The 21,669-nt window shown below is 39.6% G+C and overlaps 1 protein-coding gene across 5 annotated transcripts in view; it reads right to left on the bottom strand.

The window, feature by feature from the left end:
• The window catches only part of POMGNT1 (protein O-linked mannose N-acetylglucosaminyltransferase 1 (beta 1,2-)), an 81,046-nt gene that overhangs the window by 44,650 nt on the left and 14,727 nt on the right, over positions 1-21,669 (bottom strand). For all 5 annotated transcript variants that reach the window (XR_004255446.1, XM_032217781.1, XM_032217780.1 and 2 more), the window contains exons 7-20: positions 20,759-20,876; positions 20,163-20,261; positions 15,489-15,616; positions 14,579-14,649; positions 13,883-13,958; positions 12,161-12,244; positions 11,245-11,286; positions 10,804-10,862; positions 10,180-10,252; positions 9,921-10,049; positions 7,635-7,760; positions 6,288-6,352; positions 5,231-5,275; positions 4,765-4,900 (exon numbers count right to left, since the gene is read on the bottom strand). Coding sequence is in view for 4 of the 5 variants with exons in the window: in XM_032217781.1 (XP_032073672.1) it covers positions 4,765-4,900; positions 5,231-5,275; positions 6,288-6,352; positions 7,635-7,760; positions 9,921-10,049; positions 10,180-10,252; positions 10,804-10,862; positions 11,245-11,286; positions 12,161-12,244; positions 13,883-13,958; positions 14,579-14,649; positions 15,489-15,616; positions 20,163-20,261; positions 20,759-20,876 (1,251 nt within the window). In the remaining variant the exon portion in view is untranslated. The remainder of the gene's footprint in view (positions 1-4,764; positions 4,901-5,230; positions 5,276-6,287; positions 6,353-7,634; positions 7,761-9,920; positions 10,050-10,179; positions 10,253-10,803; positions 10,863-11,244; positions 11,287-12,160; positions 12,245-13,882; positions 13,959-14,578; positions 14,650-15,488; positions 15,617-20,162; positions 20,262-20,758; positions 20,877-21,669) is intronic.

The raw sequence follows: 21,669 nt of genomic DNA, 5'->3' as shown, positions 1-21,669 counted from the left end.
CTTTTAGCAAAAACTAAAATTTTTGATTTATCAAAGTTAAGGACCAGCTTGCTTTGCCTGCAATAGCCGAGTGTTGCCTTAATTGCTCTCTTCAGTCCTATGGGGCTTTGTGAAATGATAGCGGCGTCATCAGCATATAAGAGAATTGGCACTTTGCGTTGTGCTAGGTTAGGAGGATGAAAATCCGGGTTCTGTAAAAGCTCAATCAGGGGATTAATATAGAAGTTGAAGAGGGAGGGGGACAGGATGCAACCCTGCCGTACCCCTTTTTGTACTCTTACTGAGCTGGTTAAACTCCCTTGGGGATTGCACCTCACTTTCAGGATGGAATTGGCATACAATTTTTGTATGAGGAAGAGGAGGCATTTATTGATAGTGGTGCATTTTAACTTCTCACAGAGGGTGATCCTGGATATTGAATCGAAGGCCTGTTTAAAATCCAGGAAGGCCACAAAAAGAGAGGATTTTTTTTATGTGTGTATTTTTGTACTAAATGGTGGAGTACCAAGATATGATCCACCGTCGATCTTCCTTCTCTAAAACCGGCTTGTTCGTCTTTGATTATCCCCCCTGAAATTAGCCAATCTTGAAGTTTATAATTTAGGTGTTTGGCATACAGTTTACTAATAATGCTTAGAAGATTAATGGGTCTGTAGTTGCCTGGGTCATTTCTATTCCCTTTTTTATAAATTGGTATGATAATTGCTACTCCCCAATCTCTAGGCATATGGCCTGTATTGTCTATAAATGTAAACAGTGATGCTAAAAGTGGAGCCCACCAACTGGCATTCTTTTTAATTATTTCTGGCAGGACGTTATCAGCTCTGGGTGCCTTATTAGCCTTTAGGGCTCCGATCAACCGGGATATCTCTTCTGGTGTAACAGGGGGTCAGTGAGGAGTGTGGTCCAAACTAGCTTGGCTCTCCTTGGTTACATAGTCAGGATCCGTATAAAGCTCCCTAAAGTACTCTTCCCAGGCATGAATTGGAACCTGATTTGTAGTGGGTAGGGGAGGTTTTCCCAGTCCCCTGGTGATGTACCAAAAAAGGGATGTATTTTTTGTCCTGACTGCCATAATTAGTCTATGCCAAGACTCCTTCAGGGCCGCACTTTTCTTTTCTTTTAGAAGGTTCTTATATTGTGTTTTCAGCTGCTTTAAGTAGTAAGTGTGCTCCTCGGAGGGGGCACCTTTACTTTTCTTGTATTCTTCATTATATATCTTTTTTAGTTGAACGCAATCTCTATCAAACCATTTTTTGTTTTTTGAAACTAGCATTTTGGGGTGAGCTAGTGATCTGTTACTGAGAACTGAATTCAAGTTCACAATTAAGGATTCAAACCCCTCTAGGTAAGATCCCCCAGTTATTTCTTAGTAGAGATGTACGTAACTCTATGGTTTCAGGGGCTAACATCCATTTGGTAACTTCCTTAGCGTTTTTCTCATTCCATTTAATTTTTACCTGGGTATTTTGAGTTTCTAACCTGGGTAGGTAGGCTGTGCCTGCCCTTAGAGAATTCTGGTGCAATGTGAGAGTAAGGAGTATTGTATTATGATCACTTTCCAATCGTGAGTCTACCTCTATCTTCTGTAAGAACTTCAGGAGGTCATATGATATTATCCAGTAGTCAACTGTGGATTTTCTTCCTGCTCCCCGGTAAGTATATTCTGCTGGGAAATCGCCCCATGGGGACCCATTAAGGATACAAAGATCCAAACCTTCAGTCATTTGTCTTACACATAAGCCTGCCCGATTAGCTTTAGGGTCTTTAAATTGTCTGGCATGCAAAGATTCATCTGTTACATTTTCATCATAGTGAATCTTAAACTGCTTATATAATGCTTGGTCATTTGGACCCATCCTAGCATTTAAGTCCCCCCCTATAATTATTGCAGCTTTGGGGAATTTGGCTGAACAGCCAAGAATAAAATCTTCTATGCTGTCCCAAATCTTGTTAATCTCATTATTCTTATTAAGTGGAGGAATATAGATATTGAATAGCAAAATCTCCACCTGTTTAAATAAGAGTAATGTAGTTACAACCCATGACTGGAAAGGTGGCAGTGGTACACATTTAAAATGCAAGGATGTATTAACTAATGTCACAATATCCCCTTTAGCTCTCCCCCCCACCTTGCTTGGGACAGCCGGAATTGAGTTGACCCAATAGCCATCTAACTGAATCTCTGTGGAGACCCAGGTTTCCTGCAAGAAGAGGATGTCAAATTGTGATATATAGTCAAAAAAGAGTTGGTCTTTTGATGGGACGGACCAACCTGCTATATTCCAGGTTATAAGGGAGAGTGGGTCAACTTTTGGAGCTCATCAGGAAACTTGATTTATACAAAGGGAAGCTGTCTGGTTGTTATCATGGATTGAGGTGTCATCGCACACTGAATTGGTCTTTTTTAAAAATAGGGAGGACCCGTCTAGGTCATGTGTAGACTCTTGAGAAACTTGTTCAGGGTAAGAGGTTTTAGCACCAGCTAGCAGAGCTTGCCATTCCGAAGCCTCTTCTCTGGTTGTAGGGCAAGGCGTTATTAGGTTATCTTTCATTCAACTCTCAGTATCTTGGTTTGGAGCTGGCGGTGATGAAGGTGTCATGGAATTTTCACACAGGGATGAAAACATCTCCATCTCTACTGGGGTCTCTAATACCCCCTTTGGGTCATGGCTTCTATTTTCTATGATCTTGAATTCATGAAATCTCTTGTCCTCTGGGGGGGAAGTGAGAGGCTCAATTATTGGGAAAACCAGGTCTATAAGTGACTCTGCTGTGTCCATTGTGACCAATAAGGATTTCTTTAAATTTTCTAGCTTGAATAATATATTGTCTTGTTCTTTCCTTGGGAGAGCACCAAAAGCATTAATGAGGCCAGCTTCTGTGCTGTTAAGTATCTCTTCTCCGTGCAAGATTGGTTGACTCCCACTATCATTCTCTTTCTTTTCCAAGGTTGAAAATGAGGGGGTGTCATTCGCCTTGGAGGCTCGCATGTTAGTTATTAACAGGATAACCCTTTCCTCAACAAAGACTCTGATGGGAAAGATTTGGAAGGAGGCTAAAAATGCATTCATCTTGAATAACATCTGTGGTATGGTGGGCTGTTTGAAAGACAGAAGGATCCGCTTCCAATTTGGGGCCTCAGGTAACCACTCCACAGCACGGAGATCAATCATGCCCCTGTGACAGTGAAGAAGCTGGCTTGGGGAATTTAATATTGCACTTCTGGAATTCCAACGTCCATAATTAAGTCTGTTCAAATGGATTCTAAAAGCTATCCTTTGTGTTTGTAGCGAGCGATGTGATTGTTGTAATTGAGGGAGGGATTCTTTCCTGATTTCTTCTTTTTTGATACCTTTTCCTCTCGATGCCTTGTCTGGGGGGTGGGACTGTTTTTTTTTTAGAGGACTGTCTCCTTTTATCTGTCTCTTTAACTGTTTCTCTGGCTCTTTGTTCTATTTCCTTTTCCTTATCCTGCGAATGGGAGTTAATCAAATCTTCTGCCAGAACTTTAGTGGGAGTTCTTGGGGCCCGATATTGCATTTGAAGAAAAACAGCTAAATCTTTTTTCAATGACTCTACATCATGTTGGATGGCAATTAATTGTTCAAATATTGAAACCACCGTTTGCGCTGTGAGAAGGCATTGGTTTGCCATAAACTCGGTTGAATTTTCCCAGGGTAAACTCTCCATACTCTGAATTATCTGGTTGTTCTTTGCCTTTTTAGTCTTTAACTTAGACTCCATAAAGGAAGTGGTTGGACTAGTTGTTTGTGATAAGAGCTGGCAATCATTTTGTTCCCCCTCCACCAGATTGGAGAAGTCTAGTAAATGCTGATTTGCCATATCTTTTTGCCGGTCCTGTTCTAATCTCTCCAGATTGTTGGAGATGGGGGGGATTAGTTTTACTTATAGATCTCTTGCCAACAAAGAGCTCCTCAATTCGTCGTTGTTTTGCTGTCTTCACTGGAGGGAGAGATCCTGGGCTGGTGCTATGGCATTTCTTTCTTTTTCCCATGCTTATTTAATTCTTCGGCAGCAACAAAAGTTTTTGTGTGTATTATGTTCTACGCTGTTATCTCCACCAAAAAATGTTAATTAAATAAAAAAGAATCGAGTAGGAGTACTAAAAATTGATAAAATAAAATAAAACCGGGAGGCACTACTGCAAACACGCTCCAGCTGCACCGGCTGCAGCTCCGCCCCCGCCCCCCCCGGTTTGTAGTATAGTATGGCGTAAATTTGAGCAGGAATTCCTTTTCAACCTTATCACAGGCAAGGCAAGAAGTAAAGATAGAAATTAGACAAGCTTTAAAATACACTAAAAAATAGTGTAATTTTTTATCCTGTTATATTTTTGCCAGTTATTAAATTAAGAATTCCTACAAAATGTATTAATTTGTACTTAGCAACAGCTACTAGAATACTCTATACATTTAATGGAAAGTACAAATAATTTGTCCTGTAAAAGAATGGTAAATTAAGTTATGGGTGTATGAATCAATGTTAAGTTCATTTGCTCCTAACATAAACTTTTAAAATTTTCCTTTTTTATGGTTTTCTAAAATCATTAAAATTTCCAAGTCAGACAGAAGTTATTGCTTTTTAATTAGCTTATAATGCATAAGTTAAATCATACTGTCTAAAGCAGGTAATGACTATATAACAATGACACTTATATTGATTTATTTTAATACTTTTTTCAACTTGCATATCAATATAAGATATTTTAATAAATAGGTTGTCTGTCTGTCTGAAAATTACCTTGGCAAGCTGAGTCCAAGTATTGAAATCTGCCTCCTGTTCCATCTTTATGTACATTACGTAGGTTTTTCCTTCCGTGTCTGGCACAAAAGAATCCTCACAAGGATTTTTACTATGATCTAGAACTTCAGCCTCACTGAAGAAATGGGTGAAAATAAGAAGATCACAGAGGGCAAGCAGACAGTAAAGTCCATAATATTAAGCAAATGTCACATTAAAGATAAAAAACAAGAACATGCAATCCCAAAAAATATTAACTGGCTTTGAAAATTCCTTTCTTATTTCAAAATCAAAATATTTTTAAAAGGTATGCTAGTTGCCAAATTGACCACAATGCTCTTCTGAATTCAGGCATTTGCCAGCATTGCATAATTCCAGTCCCAACATTTTGCACACTAGATCAAGCCATATAAGGCATCCACCTCTCTATCAGTTTCAGTGATCCATTGTTTAACACATAAAGTACCTGAGCAGACGATGAAGTTCAATTTCATATGCATCTTTCTTTAAACTGTACAGTAGAAAGAGAAATAAAAAGTTAGAACTGAAATTGAATTGCTTTACACTCTATAGAGGGATGAAATATTTTGCATACTGTAAGACTGTGTTAACTAAAAAATGGCAGCAAAAATGGCCAATTTGCAGCATTGCATTTTCTTCTTCCATCTCAACATCCCTGCCTCCAAAAATAAGCAGCAACATCTTAAGTGGGCAGGAGGAGTGGGGGAAGAGGACTGCTCTTATTTCCATCCTTAACTTCCTGCAGATCCTCAAAACATGGTCTAAAAATATGTAGTCAAACTTCAGCCATTTTGCTGTTGAAGTTCTACCAAATCATTTGTTGTCCAGAGGCCTCAATTTTTATTCCCACTTAAAAAAGGAACCCTCAGAAACAAACAATCTACTGGTGTGTGTGTGTGTGTGTGTGTGTGCGTGTGTTTACACAGAGCTCAAATAATAACACTCTAGGGAATGGCAAGTAATGACTGTAGAGATAAACAAACCCTGTAAATGTATACTTAGTTTTCCATAACAAAATGTTTTCTCCTGCAAATTATGTACACGGAAGCCCCCATTAAACCATTAACCAGCTGCATGAAACTAATGGCTCTTATATTTCTGCTCTTCTATTTTTATTCCATACTTTCTTCTTGTTCCTTGTGCTCATGAACTGATATGGAACATTTATAAATGCATATTTGTTTGAACCAAACCAGAAGCTGCCAAGAATCAACCACTGAATTATAATTTACAAGCCTACCTTGGTTGGGCATTAGTAAATAGTCCCTCCATTAGTCCAAATCCTTGCTGTCTGAAAATGGTAAGGGAATCTAATTTCTGCCCTGAGTAGGGTTTCCTGTCAAGAATATTATATTAGGGTTGATCTTGACTTGCTCATGTTCCTCAAGTAGTCTAATATGGCTACTTTCATATTAAAGAGTTGCCTACACAAGAAAGCTTATGGGTTGGTCAGAAGGTATCCATGTTGCTTGTTCTCCATATTCTCTACGTACTGAACTTACCTCTCCACATTCTTAAGCTGTACATTAGGGACTGTGTTGAACTTGTGCTTTTTGAAATAGGCTTCCTAGAAAAATATGAATGGGAAAAAGGCAGTTTCAAGTATCATTTACCCTAGCCCTCCACTCCCCCCCACCCCGCCAAAGTACAGCAGGGAGAGCACCATGGATACTGCTGCTGCATAGAAAGATTTGCAAGGAAAATATTTTCCATCATTGTCCAAAGAAGAACAACTGCAGCTAAACCATCTCATTTGTTTCATTGATAAGGCCAAAAGCAATCATTGGGGAGAGCTGTATATAGTGAACAAATTGCTGAGTTTTACTTATCGATGTTTGACTAAAAGGACAAATTGCAAATATTGGGATTAGGGAATAAATCAACTGAAGACAATATTGATTGCTTTCTTGGGTCAGTTTATAGTAAGTCTAGTCCCGTGATGGCAAACCTATGGTGGAACGCGGAGCCATATTTGCTGGCATGCAAGCTGGCAGCTGATTTTCGGCCTTCCAGAGGGCTGGAGGGCGCCATTTTCACCCTCCCCAGGCTTCAGGAAAGCCTCAGGAGCCTGGGGAGGGTGAAAAACAGGCCCAATGGGCCAACCAGAAGTTCGTTCCCGAACTTCTGGTTGGCCTGTTGGCTCCATTTTTCGCCCTCCCCAGGCTTCAGGAAAGCTTCCAGAGCCTGGGGAGGGTGAAAAATGGGCCCAATGGAAGTTTGGAAACAACCTATTTCCGGGGGGCCTGGGAGAGGCCATTTTCACCCTCCCCAGGCTTCAGGAAAGCCTCTGGAGCTTGGGGAGGGTAAAAACTCCCCTCCCACTGTGTGTGTGTGTCATGCGTGCATGCGTGGGGGGTGTAGCACGTGCATGCACAGGTGGGTGGGACGCATTGAATTGTGGGTGTGGGCACAAACGCATACATACAATTTTGGCATGCCTTTACAAAAAGGTTTGCCATCACTGGTCTAGTCCTCTATTCTATTGCCTAAAACAGTTAATCAATTTTTCTGAGTGCTCACAAGCAAGAGGGCTTCTTCCATCCTATAAGGTGAAGGTTTAAAATCTACTTTGCCCATCCAGAGAAATTCCATTTACTTATAATGGCCTTTGAATACTAATATGGGAGACTAGCATAGACTATTAAAAAACCCACCTTCTCCTCCTTCCAAAATTATGCTGCCATTGGCAGACATTGCCTGAAAGGCAATGAAGCACATGAAACTGAACAATCTAACTGTGCTTCTTCTCCAATTGAAACCTCTCAACACTTAAACAGGCTATTTTGTGAATAAATAACGATATGAGCAGGAGCTGCTATTCCTGCATTTGAGTTTAGCAGGTAACTCACATGGAAGTAGCCATTCATGTTGAGGCCAACAATGCCAAAGTGATACGAACGGGACACATCTGGGATGAGGCATTCACGGCCTTTCCGCTGTTCTGGCATGCGCATCCACATGTCCCAGTCCCAAAGCTGAGAGAAGAAAGCAGGCATAATGCAACAAGCAGAAGAAGCTTTTTCTCTGAGAGCAACTTATTTTGCTGCAACCACCATAAGCATTTGCATTGCTAAAAAAAACCTTGAAGTTTGAAGCAGAAGATAACTCAACCCAAGTTTCAGATGTAGGCTCTTATTATTTCTCAATTTTAAAAATGGAATGTATCCTGGCACTAACGCTCAAGAGATTTCCGTTCCAATGCATATAAGCATAAAATCTGGACCAAATGGGAATACTTTTTGTTGTGTTTGATTTCAGTTATTTTCTCTGGCATTAGAAGTTGGGTCATTTTAGAATCCCTGACTAACGTAATTATATAGCACTAGCTGATAACCCGTTGTTATCCGGGTATTTATTTATAGGGGGAAAATGTCCAGACTAAACATAATTTCTAATGTTGGATTTTCCCCCTTACCAGAGGAGTTCTGTGGAGTTCTGTGAAACTGTCACCACGGCAACTCCACTGCGCTTTACAGTAGAAGCCACTTTATGGCAGTACAGTAGAAGCCATTTGAAGACACAACAGGCTGTATTGTAACAGAACACCCCCCTGAGGGGTGTTAGGGGTGTCTTACCCCCACAGTATTTGTTTCCAGAGAGTACGTCATCTGTGTATGATTGCTTGAGGTGTTCCACAGTTATGCTGGAATACACACACACACACATTTATATATAGGCATTTAGTTTAGGCATTTGCTAGTCATATAATGGTCCTTGATTTTTTTTAAATAGTTTGGATGTTATAGAGTTAGAAAATGGCAAGTCAATGCTTTTTCTTTCTTTTTTCCCTTTTCTTTCCCTCACTTTTCTCTTCCCCTTTCCCTTCCTATTTTTTCCCATTATTTACTTTTGTATTTTCTTTGTATGCTACATTATAAACTAATAAAAACTGATAAATGGGAGAAAATGGCCAGTCACTGAGCTTATTGAATAAAACCTAAATGCTTCAAAAATGCATTTCCCCTTTCTTCTAATGCTCTCGCTGTTCTTGTATATCCCACATTTAAAAAAATAAAACTTGCATGCTCTCACTGTGATATTTAGATTGCATGAACAGTTGGGAATGACGTGAAGCTGTTAGAAAATACATAAGCATGCATGACCAAATGTTAAGTATGTTAATTGTTAGATCTGTATAAAGCATTCTCAATTGCTTTGCCAAGGCCAATCAGTAAAATGACTTCTAAGCAGATGGTAGATGGAGGCACAGCAACAGCTTGCTAATGCTTGCCTTTATGAAGAGTTTCCTTAGAAGAAGAAACTAAATCTGCCTTTCTCAGCCTAGGTCCTCCAAATCTGTTCCCTCTGAGTATAGTGGTTGGAAATGATTAAAAGTGGAATTCAATGTATTTGGAAGACATCAGATTAGAAGAGGCCGGTACATCAGCTCATTGTTATTATTAAAGCAGCAGCGCTTTTAAATAGCTATCATGAAGTCAGTTATTTTAATAGCAATAGCAATTGCACTTAGACTTATAGACTGCTTCACAGTTCTTTGCAGTCCTCTCTAAGCAGTTTACAGAGTCAGCATATTGCCCCCAACAATCTGGGTTCTCATTTTACCGACCTCGGAAGAATGGAAGGCTTCCTTTTATTCTGTTCTACTGAAACCTTGATGTACCAACTTCTGAATTTTTTCTTCCTGGCTCTTTTTGTTCAACTCTAGATGATTTGAGGGACTGCTTAAATCTTAAAACTACATATACACACACACACACACACACACATATATATATGCGCATAAAAAAGCCTTTCCAATAATAACTTTTCCCAATTAAGGAAGCTTTTTGAATGCAGCGTTGGAGCAGGTTTCCTGAACCTGGGTTGCATTTTAGATACAGTATATAGGTTCCATCTTGTGGAATTTCTCAGCCAACATGGTCTTTAGTAATAATGCTGAGTTTACTTATTTGGAAATTGCAAAGGTTAGAAAGAGTACACTATAATCCCAACAATGCAAGAAAAGCTATCATTAACTCATTATGAATACCAGAGGGTAGTAATACAAAAGTGGCCATCAACCTAACACACACACACACACACACACACTCACACACACACACACTCACACACACACACACTCACACACAGGATCTTATTCAGTAAGGAAAAACAAACTGTGAAAACAGACTGACCTTCTCTGGTGTTGGCCACTTGGGCTCCAATTCATCCTTATACATAGTCTTTCTTAGCACCCAGCCCAGGCCTGGCATGGTCTCTACACGATACAGAAGTGAAGGATCCTCAGCGGTATGTTCGTATCCCTAATTAACAAAAGAGAAAGATTTAGGAAATCTTCCCCAACAGGAAACCTATCATACAGTCCTTCACCCATGTTTGGGGAAATGAGGTGAAATGTGATAAGAAGGAAGATCAGGGTAACAGATAACTAACCTGGTCATTCCAAGCAGAGATGCAATACAAGCTGTCATCTTCTTCCAGCAAATAGATAGACTGGCTTAGAAAGCTAAGAAAATGGAGAAGAATTTCAAAGAACAAGCCAACACTGATTTGATTTATGAAAGCAATGCTGTGAATTGCTTAAGATTGGAGCATTCTTTTAAAAAGGAGATTGCAGTGAAGCACTAGCAAAACTAAGGACACGAATGAGTTACATGAGTTAAATATGTTCTCACTTTGGGTATAAGAATCAGAAAATGGGATACTGAACAAGCTTCAAACATACGCAGACATTTTGTCTAATATCCAAAGACTCATCTTGTGTTAAAATGCTAATCCATACTTCTCAGATAAAAGACGTTTTCTGAGTCAGCTTGCATACTGTGATCTAAGTTATCTTTCCTGACCATCAGAATTTCTTCTGATGGGCTTGATGGAGGAGCTCTCGTCCTACAGTATCTCCCTTGCAATGGAGTTATATTTTCATTGTCAACTAATAGCAATATATTCATCTAAAACTGGCCAGTCACACTGACAGAAGAGGTATCGGGACACAGCCGCAATTCTTTGCTGGCAAAACAAAATAGGACCAGGGTAGAAAATGAATTCAATGAATACCTGAAGAAATCAATGGAAATGTCCAAGTCTTCTTCCAATACTACAGCAAACTTTGCATCCTACAAAACAATCAGGATAGAAGGGAACCTACAGTGCTTCAAATCTATATACACATTTTCACTCAGTGTAAGAATTTCTTAAAAGCTGACAATCCAGCAATGTATTATCTTCATCAGAATATAAGAACATTCCTTTTCAGTAACAACTAAATCATCAAAACCCATATTTTTAAAAAGCATGGTATTATATTTGCCGTCATGTTATGTTTAAATAAAACAGCCTCTGCAACTTCCAGGTTTGCATTAGGTACTTATTTGCTATAACTCCTTTAATTAATTAAAACTAGCTCTCAGTAGTTACATAGAAGAGCATATTCTAAAGCGGAATTTTTCTAAATGAATAGTCCTCTCTAGACTGGCAAAAATAGAACAGCTGACGTACCGGGTGCAAGTTGAATGTTGCAGTCAAACTGGCCTTGTAGTGCTATATGGGGACAAAAGAAGGAGTAAGAATGGGGGCATTTCCCTAAATCTGTTTATTCTTATAAATATGATAATACTAAGAGAGTCATTACTGAAAAACTACTTGTTCTGACCTAGGCTTCCCCAGAAGCACGAAGCCAAGTCCTCGCCCTGATAAACCCCTTTAATTTACAGTGAATTCCTCTCCAGCAAACTCTTTCCTCTCCCACAGTCTTTCAAGATAGTTCACAATTACCAACCTTTATCAGGCTTGGAGAGCGGTCAGGCCGGTATCTTTCAGACACCGCAATACTTGGCAAGAATGCAGGAATGAACTAATTGTCTCCTGCAAACTCCCCCCTCTTTCGCTCCTCTTTTATTCCCTATGGGAGGGGCCATTCGCCGTCCACCTGTGGCCTTACTCCCAAGTTGACCCTTGTTCTTTAACTGTTCCCTTTGTCTGACAACTCTGTGCATGTGCACACTGGGAACAGGCTCCAGCTGTTCGTCTACCTCACTGATGTCTGCCTCCGAAGGCAGCTGATAACTGTCAGACGGCCCTGACCCCATGTCTTCCTCAGACGCCGAACACTTGTCAGAGTCTTCCCCAGACTCCCAACCTCCTCAATGTCCAAATCTGCTACCAACTCTGCTGGCAGGCCACAACACTACTTTTTAGAACATTCAGACCAACCATCTTTCTCTCTTGGTTTCATTTGTGCCACAAGGCAAGAATGATACATACCCTGCATTTCTAATCAATGGAGAGCCAAGGCTTGTGCTTGAGCTCATCCACCACAAATCAGTCTGGAGGATAACAAGTACAGAATGGGATTTCTAATGGAGTTTGTGGTTTCATGGAAGCAGCAGTCAAGGCAATGAAATGGGCCACTCACCTGAGAGACTCTTGCATTTTTAATGCTGATGGGTGTGTGCTGGATTCCCTTCAGGCCAAATAATTCAACCACATCCATTGGCTCCTGGAAAAGAAGGAAATGTGTGTGGTAAATAAGGTTTTCTGAACTGTGCTCATTCATTTTCATCTTCCAGGTTGGATACAAACCTTCTATTTTAGAGATTTCCGGGATTGAACAGGATTTTTTCTAGAATAGGGATAAACAACCTGTGGCCTCTAGCTTTTTCATTATAGTCCTCAATGTGTTGTGAAACTATTAAGGATTATTAATAATTTATCATTATCTTGAGGCAGGCAATTCATGAAGTGAAAGCTGTACACAGTTCTTAATTTTGTATTAGTGTTCTTCCCACTGTGATCCTCAGGCTTTCAAACTGTGTTGTGTTGTGTTCTGTTCCTGACCTATAGTTGCCACATATCTTAGAACTTTACACCCTTCAGATCCTCAACCCAAGATGTATAACTTCATGTACCTAATGAAAATTACTGTCTACTTTTACAAAAATAAGAATTACCATCCAAATGCCTATACATAAAGTTCCTTATCTTAAATTGGCACATTTGTTACTTAACATGTTATTATAGTTATAATATGTTTTTATGATATGCTTCTTCAATGCCAAACACTGAAGGCTCTTTATTTGCACATGGAATACAAGTTGTACATATTGTTCAGAGAAATACAGAAGTAGATCAGAATATAAATTCCATTTGCATTTTATTAAGTGGTTACATCACAGTTTCAAAGAGAGTAGTCTATGTTATAGGGATAGCCAATGGCAGATATTGAGCTGAACAAAGCCCCTGAAGTAGTCTTTGAAAAAAGGGTATCTCATAGCGTTTTTCTTTTGCTATAAATACAATTTTTAACCAACTATCTCAGTAGTTAGATGGTGTCAACTTTATTATACATCTGATCAATTGCTGAGGGATCTAGTTAAGATTGATTTCTGAAGTCTAAAAGGATCCCAAGGCTTCGTATCTAGAAGTTTTTCATCTATAAAAAAAATTATCCATGTATTTTCTCATACGTGCATAAGCATAAAACCGAATCATTCAGTGCCTTAAAAGACTTGCTTTCATGCTGTCCTTCTGTAGCCAGTTGACACAGTTGCTATGGCAACAAAACAACTCTATAAAGGTGTATCTACCATGTGAATAGATATATTCCTTTTCAGGAAGGAAAACAGCTCTGCTGTAGAGACCAAAAAACCTAAGTCTGAATTGAACCATTCTAGTTAGTAAATTCCACTACTGCCCCCAGAACAAATTTCGTGACAGAACACAAAGAAGTACTATTAGTAATATAAGGCACAGAAAAAACAAAATCTCCTCAGTGTTTTTAGCCAAAATATATTTGCAATGCTCAGAAAAAGATAGTTCTCCTAAAATTCCCATCTTGCACAGCGCTAACAATATGAAAGGTGATTAGAATGTATATCCCGGTCACCTACAGGCTCTGCATTCATCTTTCAGCCTTTTCAAAAGTTCTCCATGATGTGTATTCTTTCATAAAGGGAATATAGTAGGGGAGCAATTTTAATTTCAATTAAATTTTAAAATTAAGATTTGTCCTGGCCTCACTAACTCTTCGGTGTAAGAACATCACCCAAATGCCACCCCAAGTGCTGCAACTGGACCCCTTCCCCCAAAATTACACACCTGCAAAGTAGAAGTCGATCCACTCTTCCTGATGACTTACCTCATAATATCCATCAATAAAAACTGTTATCATTTGAGGATTGACCCCTTGTGCTGACAGAAGGGACCGCAGCATCCTAAAGAGAAAAGGGTTCATGTATTTACAGTGATTCCCAGAAAGCTTTTTAATGTATTCCTAGAATGCATAGTATATCTAATACTAGATTAATACTTTAATATTACTGATATAAACTTGACTAACCCTTGTTCATGTTAATCTCAAATTATGTATTGTATGCCACTCAGAGCTGACTATTTAGAATATAAATTGTTTGCAAATAAACAAACAAGATGAGACTGGAGGATCTGATTTAGACTTTTGTTCTATTATAGGTGAAATATTCCAGCTGACTCTGGATGTGTCAACGGTGTGCTTTCCTTTTCCCTTCCTTGCAGGCTAAAAGACTTTGTTTAGAGCATGGGTTTCAAACATGCAGCATCATGTTGCTGTCACATGATGTATCGTGATATTTTCCCCTTTGCGGAGCTGAGGTGGGCGTGGCCTGTGCGTGACGCATCCAGCCTGCAACCCGCCAGTTTGACACCCCTGGTTTAGAGGGACAAAATCAAGAAAACTTGACCACATCATTTGGGAACTGGTGATTATGTTCCAATAGAAACTAGGCAGGCAAGAAATACAAATTCTCCACTTGATGTTACATACTCACTACTATTGTCCCTACTAACTGTCTCTCACCTGTACAGGTAGTTAGGTCTGTTCCCTGCAATGACAGCAACAGGTACATCAAAAACTTTGTTGTCTTTCAGCTAAAAAAAGGAACATCAGAAACAGAAATTTAAGATTGACTGTCAACACCTCTTTCCCCCCATTGCAGCTTTGTTTGTTCTTACACTTGAACATTTAAGGCAGTGTTTCTCAACATTGGCAACCTGAGGATATGAGGTCTTCCAACTTCCAGAATGGATGGCTGGGGAAATCAGGGAATTGAAATCCATGTATCTTCAAGCTACCAAGATTGAGAAACACTGATTGAAGTGGAAAACTGGGAACAGTTAAGTTCTGTATAAGCAATTTTTCCTTGCCTGTAGTCTCAAAACTTAGATTATGAACTCAAACCAATATCGTCTGACCACTACCAGAATTAGAATTATGTAAGTAGATTTATTTATTTGTTTCAGAATTCAGAAAAGATTCCCAGTAGTATTTATATTTCTCTCGTGTATCTCAAATTCAGAGAAGTAGGCAGTTGGCAAAGAAAGGAGGAGATTGGAAATAAAGTAAAAGTCAGAAAAGTTTTAAAAAACAAGGTAAGGCATGAAGGACAAATACAACAATCAGATGAACATAAAAGATCATTTTTTAAAAATCTGACTCCCAACTACAGTCTAGTAAACTTTATTGCCAGATAGAACATTCTATCATCTATCTATCTATCTATCTATCTATCTATCTATCTATCTATCTATCTATCTATCTATCTATCTATCTATCCATCCATCCATCCATCCATCCATCCATCCATCCATCCATCCATCCATCCATCCATCTCAGATTAATCATTTGATAGGCCAGTTAAATCTATGTAATTAGATGGAAGTTTAGTTTCTAGGAAGAGTTGTTGAAGAAGGGTCATTATTGTACTTACTGGATCAGGATTGAACTCTATAGGTGTAGGATCTTTACAGCTGCAGACACTTCCATAACCTTCCACTTTGCTGCAAAAACGCTTTCGCCGCCGATTCAACTCAGTATCTGGCCAATGGCATTCTGCCTCTGTGGAATACATCATATGTACGTATATGATTAGCTTAAGATATAGGAGGGTTTTGAAATACACAGCCTTTTATCAGTTTATGTTCTCTTATAGGCAGCTCAGAACTTTCTTAGGATGTATCAATCTATGATACCCATAAGCAACAAACCATCACTAATGATCAAAAATCCGAGACTGAAAATTCAAAACATCTGTATGACAAATAATGGCTGGCTGCCAAACAGAAAATGATTTTTTTTTTAAAAAAAAACCCTCCTCTTTTGAATATAGAATAAAAAAATAAGATCTTGTCTTCACGGCAGCTTTTAATTTCATTGGATTTGCTTCAGGAGAAACCAAAGAGAACAGCACTTTAAATCAGTGTATTAGAGCTGCCAATTTCTCAACCTATCCCTAGTCTAGCCAATCATTTTGGGTTTGGGTAGAAAATCAGGATGAGAAAAGCTAAAACAACATACAGACAGTCCTTGACTTACAACCATATTTGGGGTCAGAACAACTGTCACTGAGTCAGATGATTGTTAAATGAATCATGCCTGAATTTTATTTTATTTTTGCTGCAGTTGTTAAGCAAATCCGACTTCCTGGGGGTGGAGCCTGTCGCCGAAGGAGCTCAACGGAGCCCCTCTCAGAGTTCTGGTCTGTATATCTAATTAAGATCAATAGATATCACCCCTTTCTGGCAGAAAGGGGCAGGCAGAAGCTCAGGTGCTAGGATTTATTCGTAGTTCACAGCCCTTTTTCTTTTTTTTTGGGCTGCGAACGGAGAAGAGATCCAGCGTAACTGAGCTCTTATCTCCAGCCAGTTCCTCGCAGCTGCCTTTTTGCAGCCCTAGACAGGCGATCCCCCCCCTCAGGACAATGATAAATTGCTTAAAGCAACTTAAGGCTAACACGAGCGGGCCTTACTCCTGTGATGTTTTTTTTTTATAACTATCTAAACACCAGCCTTGTTTTTCCTTTGAAACTTCTTTGTTCAACCGGTTACAAAATGGCGTTTTTACTGTGTTGGTGATTGATGACGTAATTAACCAGCTTTATCTCCCCGGAGACTGCTACTCATTAACAAGCAAAATCTACAAATAATTTATTGAGAACTGACCAAGTGAAGACACTGTTTATCTGTTTATTCTCAGCTTTTATCTATAATGCCTCCCAGGTCTAAGCAGGCAAAAAAATCCCCCCCGCATGTGCTTAAAGAACTTGTTAGTAAATCGCTGCCTTTGCCTCATACACCCCCTACTGGAGATTCCTTGACACAGGAGCTTCTTTTTCAAATACTCAATGATTTTAAACAAGAAATCAAAGAATTTGTGCTGGATTTATGCGACAAAATACAGACTAAAATTGCCCAAATAAAGGTGGATATGTTTGAAGCTATGTCTACTCTGACAGATTATATCGAAGAAATGGAGACTAAGCTGGAAACTTTGGAGGAGGCTAATTCTAATTTGACTTCCAACATCCAAGCATTACAACAAGAGATTAGAGATACTCAAACACAACTTACAATGATAAATTATAACAGAAAAGCGTCTGCAATAAGAGTCAGAGGACTGCCCGAAAAGAAAGGAGAGAACTTGAAACAGACGTTTGTAGAAGCTTTCAGCCAAGCGGTGGGAGGTCCGGGATTCAATTTTGATTGGAATATTCGAAAAATTTATCGCCAGAATTCGTGTGTAGCAGAACAACGACAGCTACCAAGAGACATAATTATATACTTTTTCACAAGAGAATCCAGGAATGCGATTATCCAAAAGTTTCACAACAACAGGCTCCGAATCGATGGCCATGATTTGTTTGTCTTTAAAGAAATCCCGCTCCAGATGCTGCAAGCAAGGAGAGGCTATACTTTTTTAACCCAAGAACTTAGAAATCGTCAAATACAGTATAAATGGGAAGCTCCAGTTGGAATCACAGTTACACTCGAAAATCAAAGATTTTGTATTAATTCTGTTTCGGAAGCTCGGGACTTTTATTGTAAAACTCTGAAGGCGGGGCTTCTTGACTCACTCGGAAATGCGGAGGGACAAGGTGAAGGAAAGACAAGCAGCAGTTCACTTGGTTACAAGAAGGAGGGAGTTGTTCTCCCCCTACTGGAGAGGCAGAAGAGCCGAAACTGAGGATTTAGCCATATTTTCAAAGCAGCGGGACACGTGGTCATAAGGCAGAGGGTTGCCTTCTCTTTCCGGAAGGGCAGAAGAGTAAGGAATGTGGATCCAGCGATGTCTTTAAAATACTTTCTAAGCTCTTGGACTGATTAAAATTTTAGGATTTCTGTCTGGTGTGAAATGGCAAAGCTGTGTACCGATGGGGAATGGAAAGAAGCATTGCTTATTTTGGACAGATATTATACGGGACTTTTATAGGACTTATTTGAATTTCAATCCAAACTGCGCATGAATTGTTTTCTGTGAGGAAAGCGGGGACTAAGATTTATTTGAAATGCGGTTTGGGATGAATGGAGTCGGGAGGAGTGGGGCAGAAGGGAAGGTGAAGCGGGATATCGATGAAGGGATCTTGAGATGGAATGAAGTGGTGTGGATTTTGGGCACATATTTTATGGATTTACATGCTTGAAGTATAACATAAAAAGCTCAGGATTTTAAAGTGAAGAGCGAGATCCTAATCTTATGGAATTTGGGCTTGGGAGGAATGGAGATGAGAAACGAAGGGTAGGAAGATGAGTAGCGAAAGTATGATTAGACTGCTCTGTATTTGAAGATAAATCGATTTTTGTATAAACTAATATTTGAATATAAAGTTAAGAAAGGCTATCTGGAGAGTCTACAGGAAGAAGGGGGTAAATATCAAAGAAGTAAGAGACGAGGACAAAATATAAATGGAATGATTTACACTGTTTAAATTTTAAGAATGATGGGAGGCTGAGCATAATGCAAAAGATTTTTTAAATTTTTTTTATTTTTATTTATTTTTTCGTTTTTTTTTCTTTTTCGGAGTGTTCTTTTTATTTTATTTTCATTATTATTGTTAATAAGATATTTTAGAAGGTGAATGGTACTGAACTATGCCGGGTGTGGGACCTGGGAAGTCGGAGGGGATTAGGGAGGGGGGTTCATTGGGGGTGGGTGGGTGGGTGGAGATATAGTTTCAATATATAGAATAAGAAGAATACACTTGTATACTGTTGATCCTTATCTTTTCTTTTTATTTTTCTCTTCTTTTTTCTTTTTATTTTTTTTTTTAGGAATAGAGAAATGCACCAAAGTGAGAAGTAGAGGAAAGGAAGAGGGAGAAGTAAGGAGGGAGGAAGAGGGGAATGTAAGGAGGATGAGAGGGGAAGGAGGGTGAGGAAGGTGAGAAAGGAAGATAGGAGGGGAAAGGGAAGTAAGAGGGGTGATCGTTGGAGGGAGAAAGGAAAGTTGGAGGGGGAGAAGAAGGGGTGTATGAAAGTGATAGGTTATGAGTTGTGTTTAGGTTGGGGTTTTTCTTTTTTTATTATTATATTATTATTATTGCAAATATTCAGTATATAAGTGAATGCACAAAATTGAAAATGAAAATGAATAAAACATTTAAACACACACAAAAAAAAAGCAAATCCATCCCCCCCGCCTCCCCATGGACTTTTGCTTGCCAGAAGCTGGCTGAGAAGGTTGCATTTAGTGATCACATGACGCTGGAAAGCTGCAACCATCAAAAATAGGTATCTGTTGCCAAGCACCCAACTTTTGATCATGTGACTGTGGCAGTGATGGGTTTCAAAAATTGTTCGAACCTACTCTGTGGGGGTGGCCTCCTTTGTGGGAGTGGCTTGCCGCCCACGTGACCGGATGGGAGTGGCTTGCCGCCCATGTGACCGGATATGAAGATGCCGATGACACTTGCAGAACCACCTTAAATTACCTTGCACACAGCACTGGCATGCATAAGAATATGATGTAGACTTGTTTTTTAAAAGGCATCTTTGGTTTGCATTAAAACAACTTCAACACACACAATGTTCTGATTGCACCACAAACGCAGTAGTCATCCTTATCTTTCACAGAGGGACTGAGTTTTATGAATATGAGCATGATAGTGTAGAATAATCATATCCAAGGACCAGTAGTGGGTTTCAAAAAATTTTGGAACCTCTTCTGTAGGTGTGGCCTGCTTTCCAAGTCCACTGGTGGAACCTCTTTTAACCGGTTCGGTAGATTTATGAACCGGTTCTACCGAATAGGTGCGAACTGGTAGGAACCCACCTCTGGACTGTTGGGATGCTGCAAGGGTTGTAAGGATCAGGACTGATCCTAAGTCACTTTTTTAGTGCCATTGTAATTTTGAAATGGTTGCTAAGCAAATGTTTGTAAATTGAGGATCACCTGTACTATACTAAGTAGGAAGTCAATCTACCCTGGGTTAGATGTCCGATATTTGTGTCACATCATACAAAGTACTTTTTATCCCTCTTCAGTAGAAACTTTACTAGTTTTAGTCTTCTTCCTCAATTCTTTACCTCAGCCAGGTTCCTGATTTCCTAGCTTTAAAGCTGTTCAAGGATAGTCTCTACTACTCCTTTCTTGGGAATGAATATCATACCTTCCACAGAGGTTAACTGGACTTCCGTTTTCAACAAGACTGGCTCTCCCCATGAGGAGAGCAATGCAGACTTGGCATGCTTCTCGCCATAGACCTCACCTACAGAGAACACAACACATTATGGTCAATAGCAGCCAATAACCATTCACTACTTTGGCTGGTCCACTATTCGATCCCTGATGTAGCAGTTAGTCAGTAATCTTACTTTTTCGCTAGGCTCCTTGGGATATTTCTTATAGTGCAAAAGAAAGATTAACAAAATATCCCTCTATGGTACTCAAGAGTAGGAGGAGATAAAGACACCCTCAACTGTTGTAGAAGAGGGAAAAATGATTTAGATATGAAACATTGCAGCTGCCTATGCTCACTCCCCCATATTATTAACAGAAAAGGTTCCCAGCTTCTCATGCTCCAATTTAATGGGGCTGAGAATTTCCAATATTATGAATATACAAAAAACAAGAAGCTAGAGCAGAGCCAAATATTTGGCTTGATTAATATTATACTTCTCCTTGAAAAAGTTACAACCCACCAAGAGCCCTTCTCCTGCATCCCCCTTCCTCCCCTGGAGATTTCTGCCCCTTCTCGATTCTGACCTCCTTTTTTCCCCACAAATGTCCACATGTCTCGCCAGCTGAGGGAAGCTGCAATCTGGCTCCCTAAACTCTTCAGAAGACTCTTGGCTGTGTCTTTAAGGTGGAAGGAACCCTCATCCTGAAAATGAAGAAATTCCACAATATTAATACAGATACATGGCTTATATATCCTTTAAGCATAAAGAATCGTTCGATGCTGCCTCAGTTCTTTTAAGCTAAAGCTCCATTTTTTAAAAAAACTTGTAATAAGATGTCAAAGTAAGACTTGTTTTTTTAGTGTGTCATATCAGGGGATGCAGTGGCTCAGTGGCTAAGACGCTGAACTTGTCGACCAGAAAGTCCAGCAGTTTGAATCCCTAGTACCGCGTAACGGAGTGAGCTCCCATTACTTATCCCAGCTTCTGCCAACTTAGCAGATCGAAAGCATGTAAAAATGTAAGGAGAAAAATAGGAACCACTTTGGTGGGAAGCCACCCAGGCCTGCCATGCCCCCAAACTGGTACTCTGGGCAGCACCATAGGCACTGCCATTTTATTTTTCAGTTATACGCAGGTGCAGAACAATTTTAATTGCACAGCACATGCACGCACACGAATGAACCAGCAGAACCCACCCCTGGTGGGAAGGTAACACGGTTCCGTGCGCCTTCAGCATTTAGTCATGCCAGCCACATGACCACGAAGACGTCTTTGGAAAGCGTTGGCTCTTCAGCTTTGAAACAGAGATGACCACTGCCCACTAGTCAGGAACAACTAGCACATATGTGTGAGGGGAACCTTTACCTAGTGTGTCATATAATTTAACATTAAATGCATACAAAATTAACAAAATTACATTTTCAGATACAATCCATAAAATTAATGTTTAATAGTAGCACAATCCCCTTGACTTCTCTATCAAAGTATTTCTAG

This window comes from Thamnophis elegans, chromosome 5, assembly GCF_009769535.1.
Source record: "Thamnophis elegans isolate rThaEle1 chromosome 5, rThaEle1.pri, whole genome shotgun sequence".
Taxonomy (NCBI): domain Eukaryota; kingdom Metazoa; phylum Chordata; class Lepidosauria; order Squamata; family Colubridae; genus Thamnophis; species Thamnophis elegans.
Note: the sequence above shows the minus strand (reverse complement) of the source record. Positions and strands in the feature narration are given on the sequence as shown.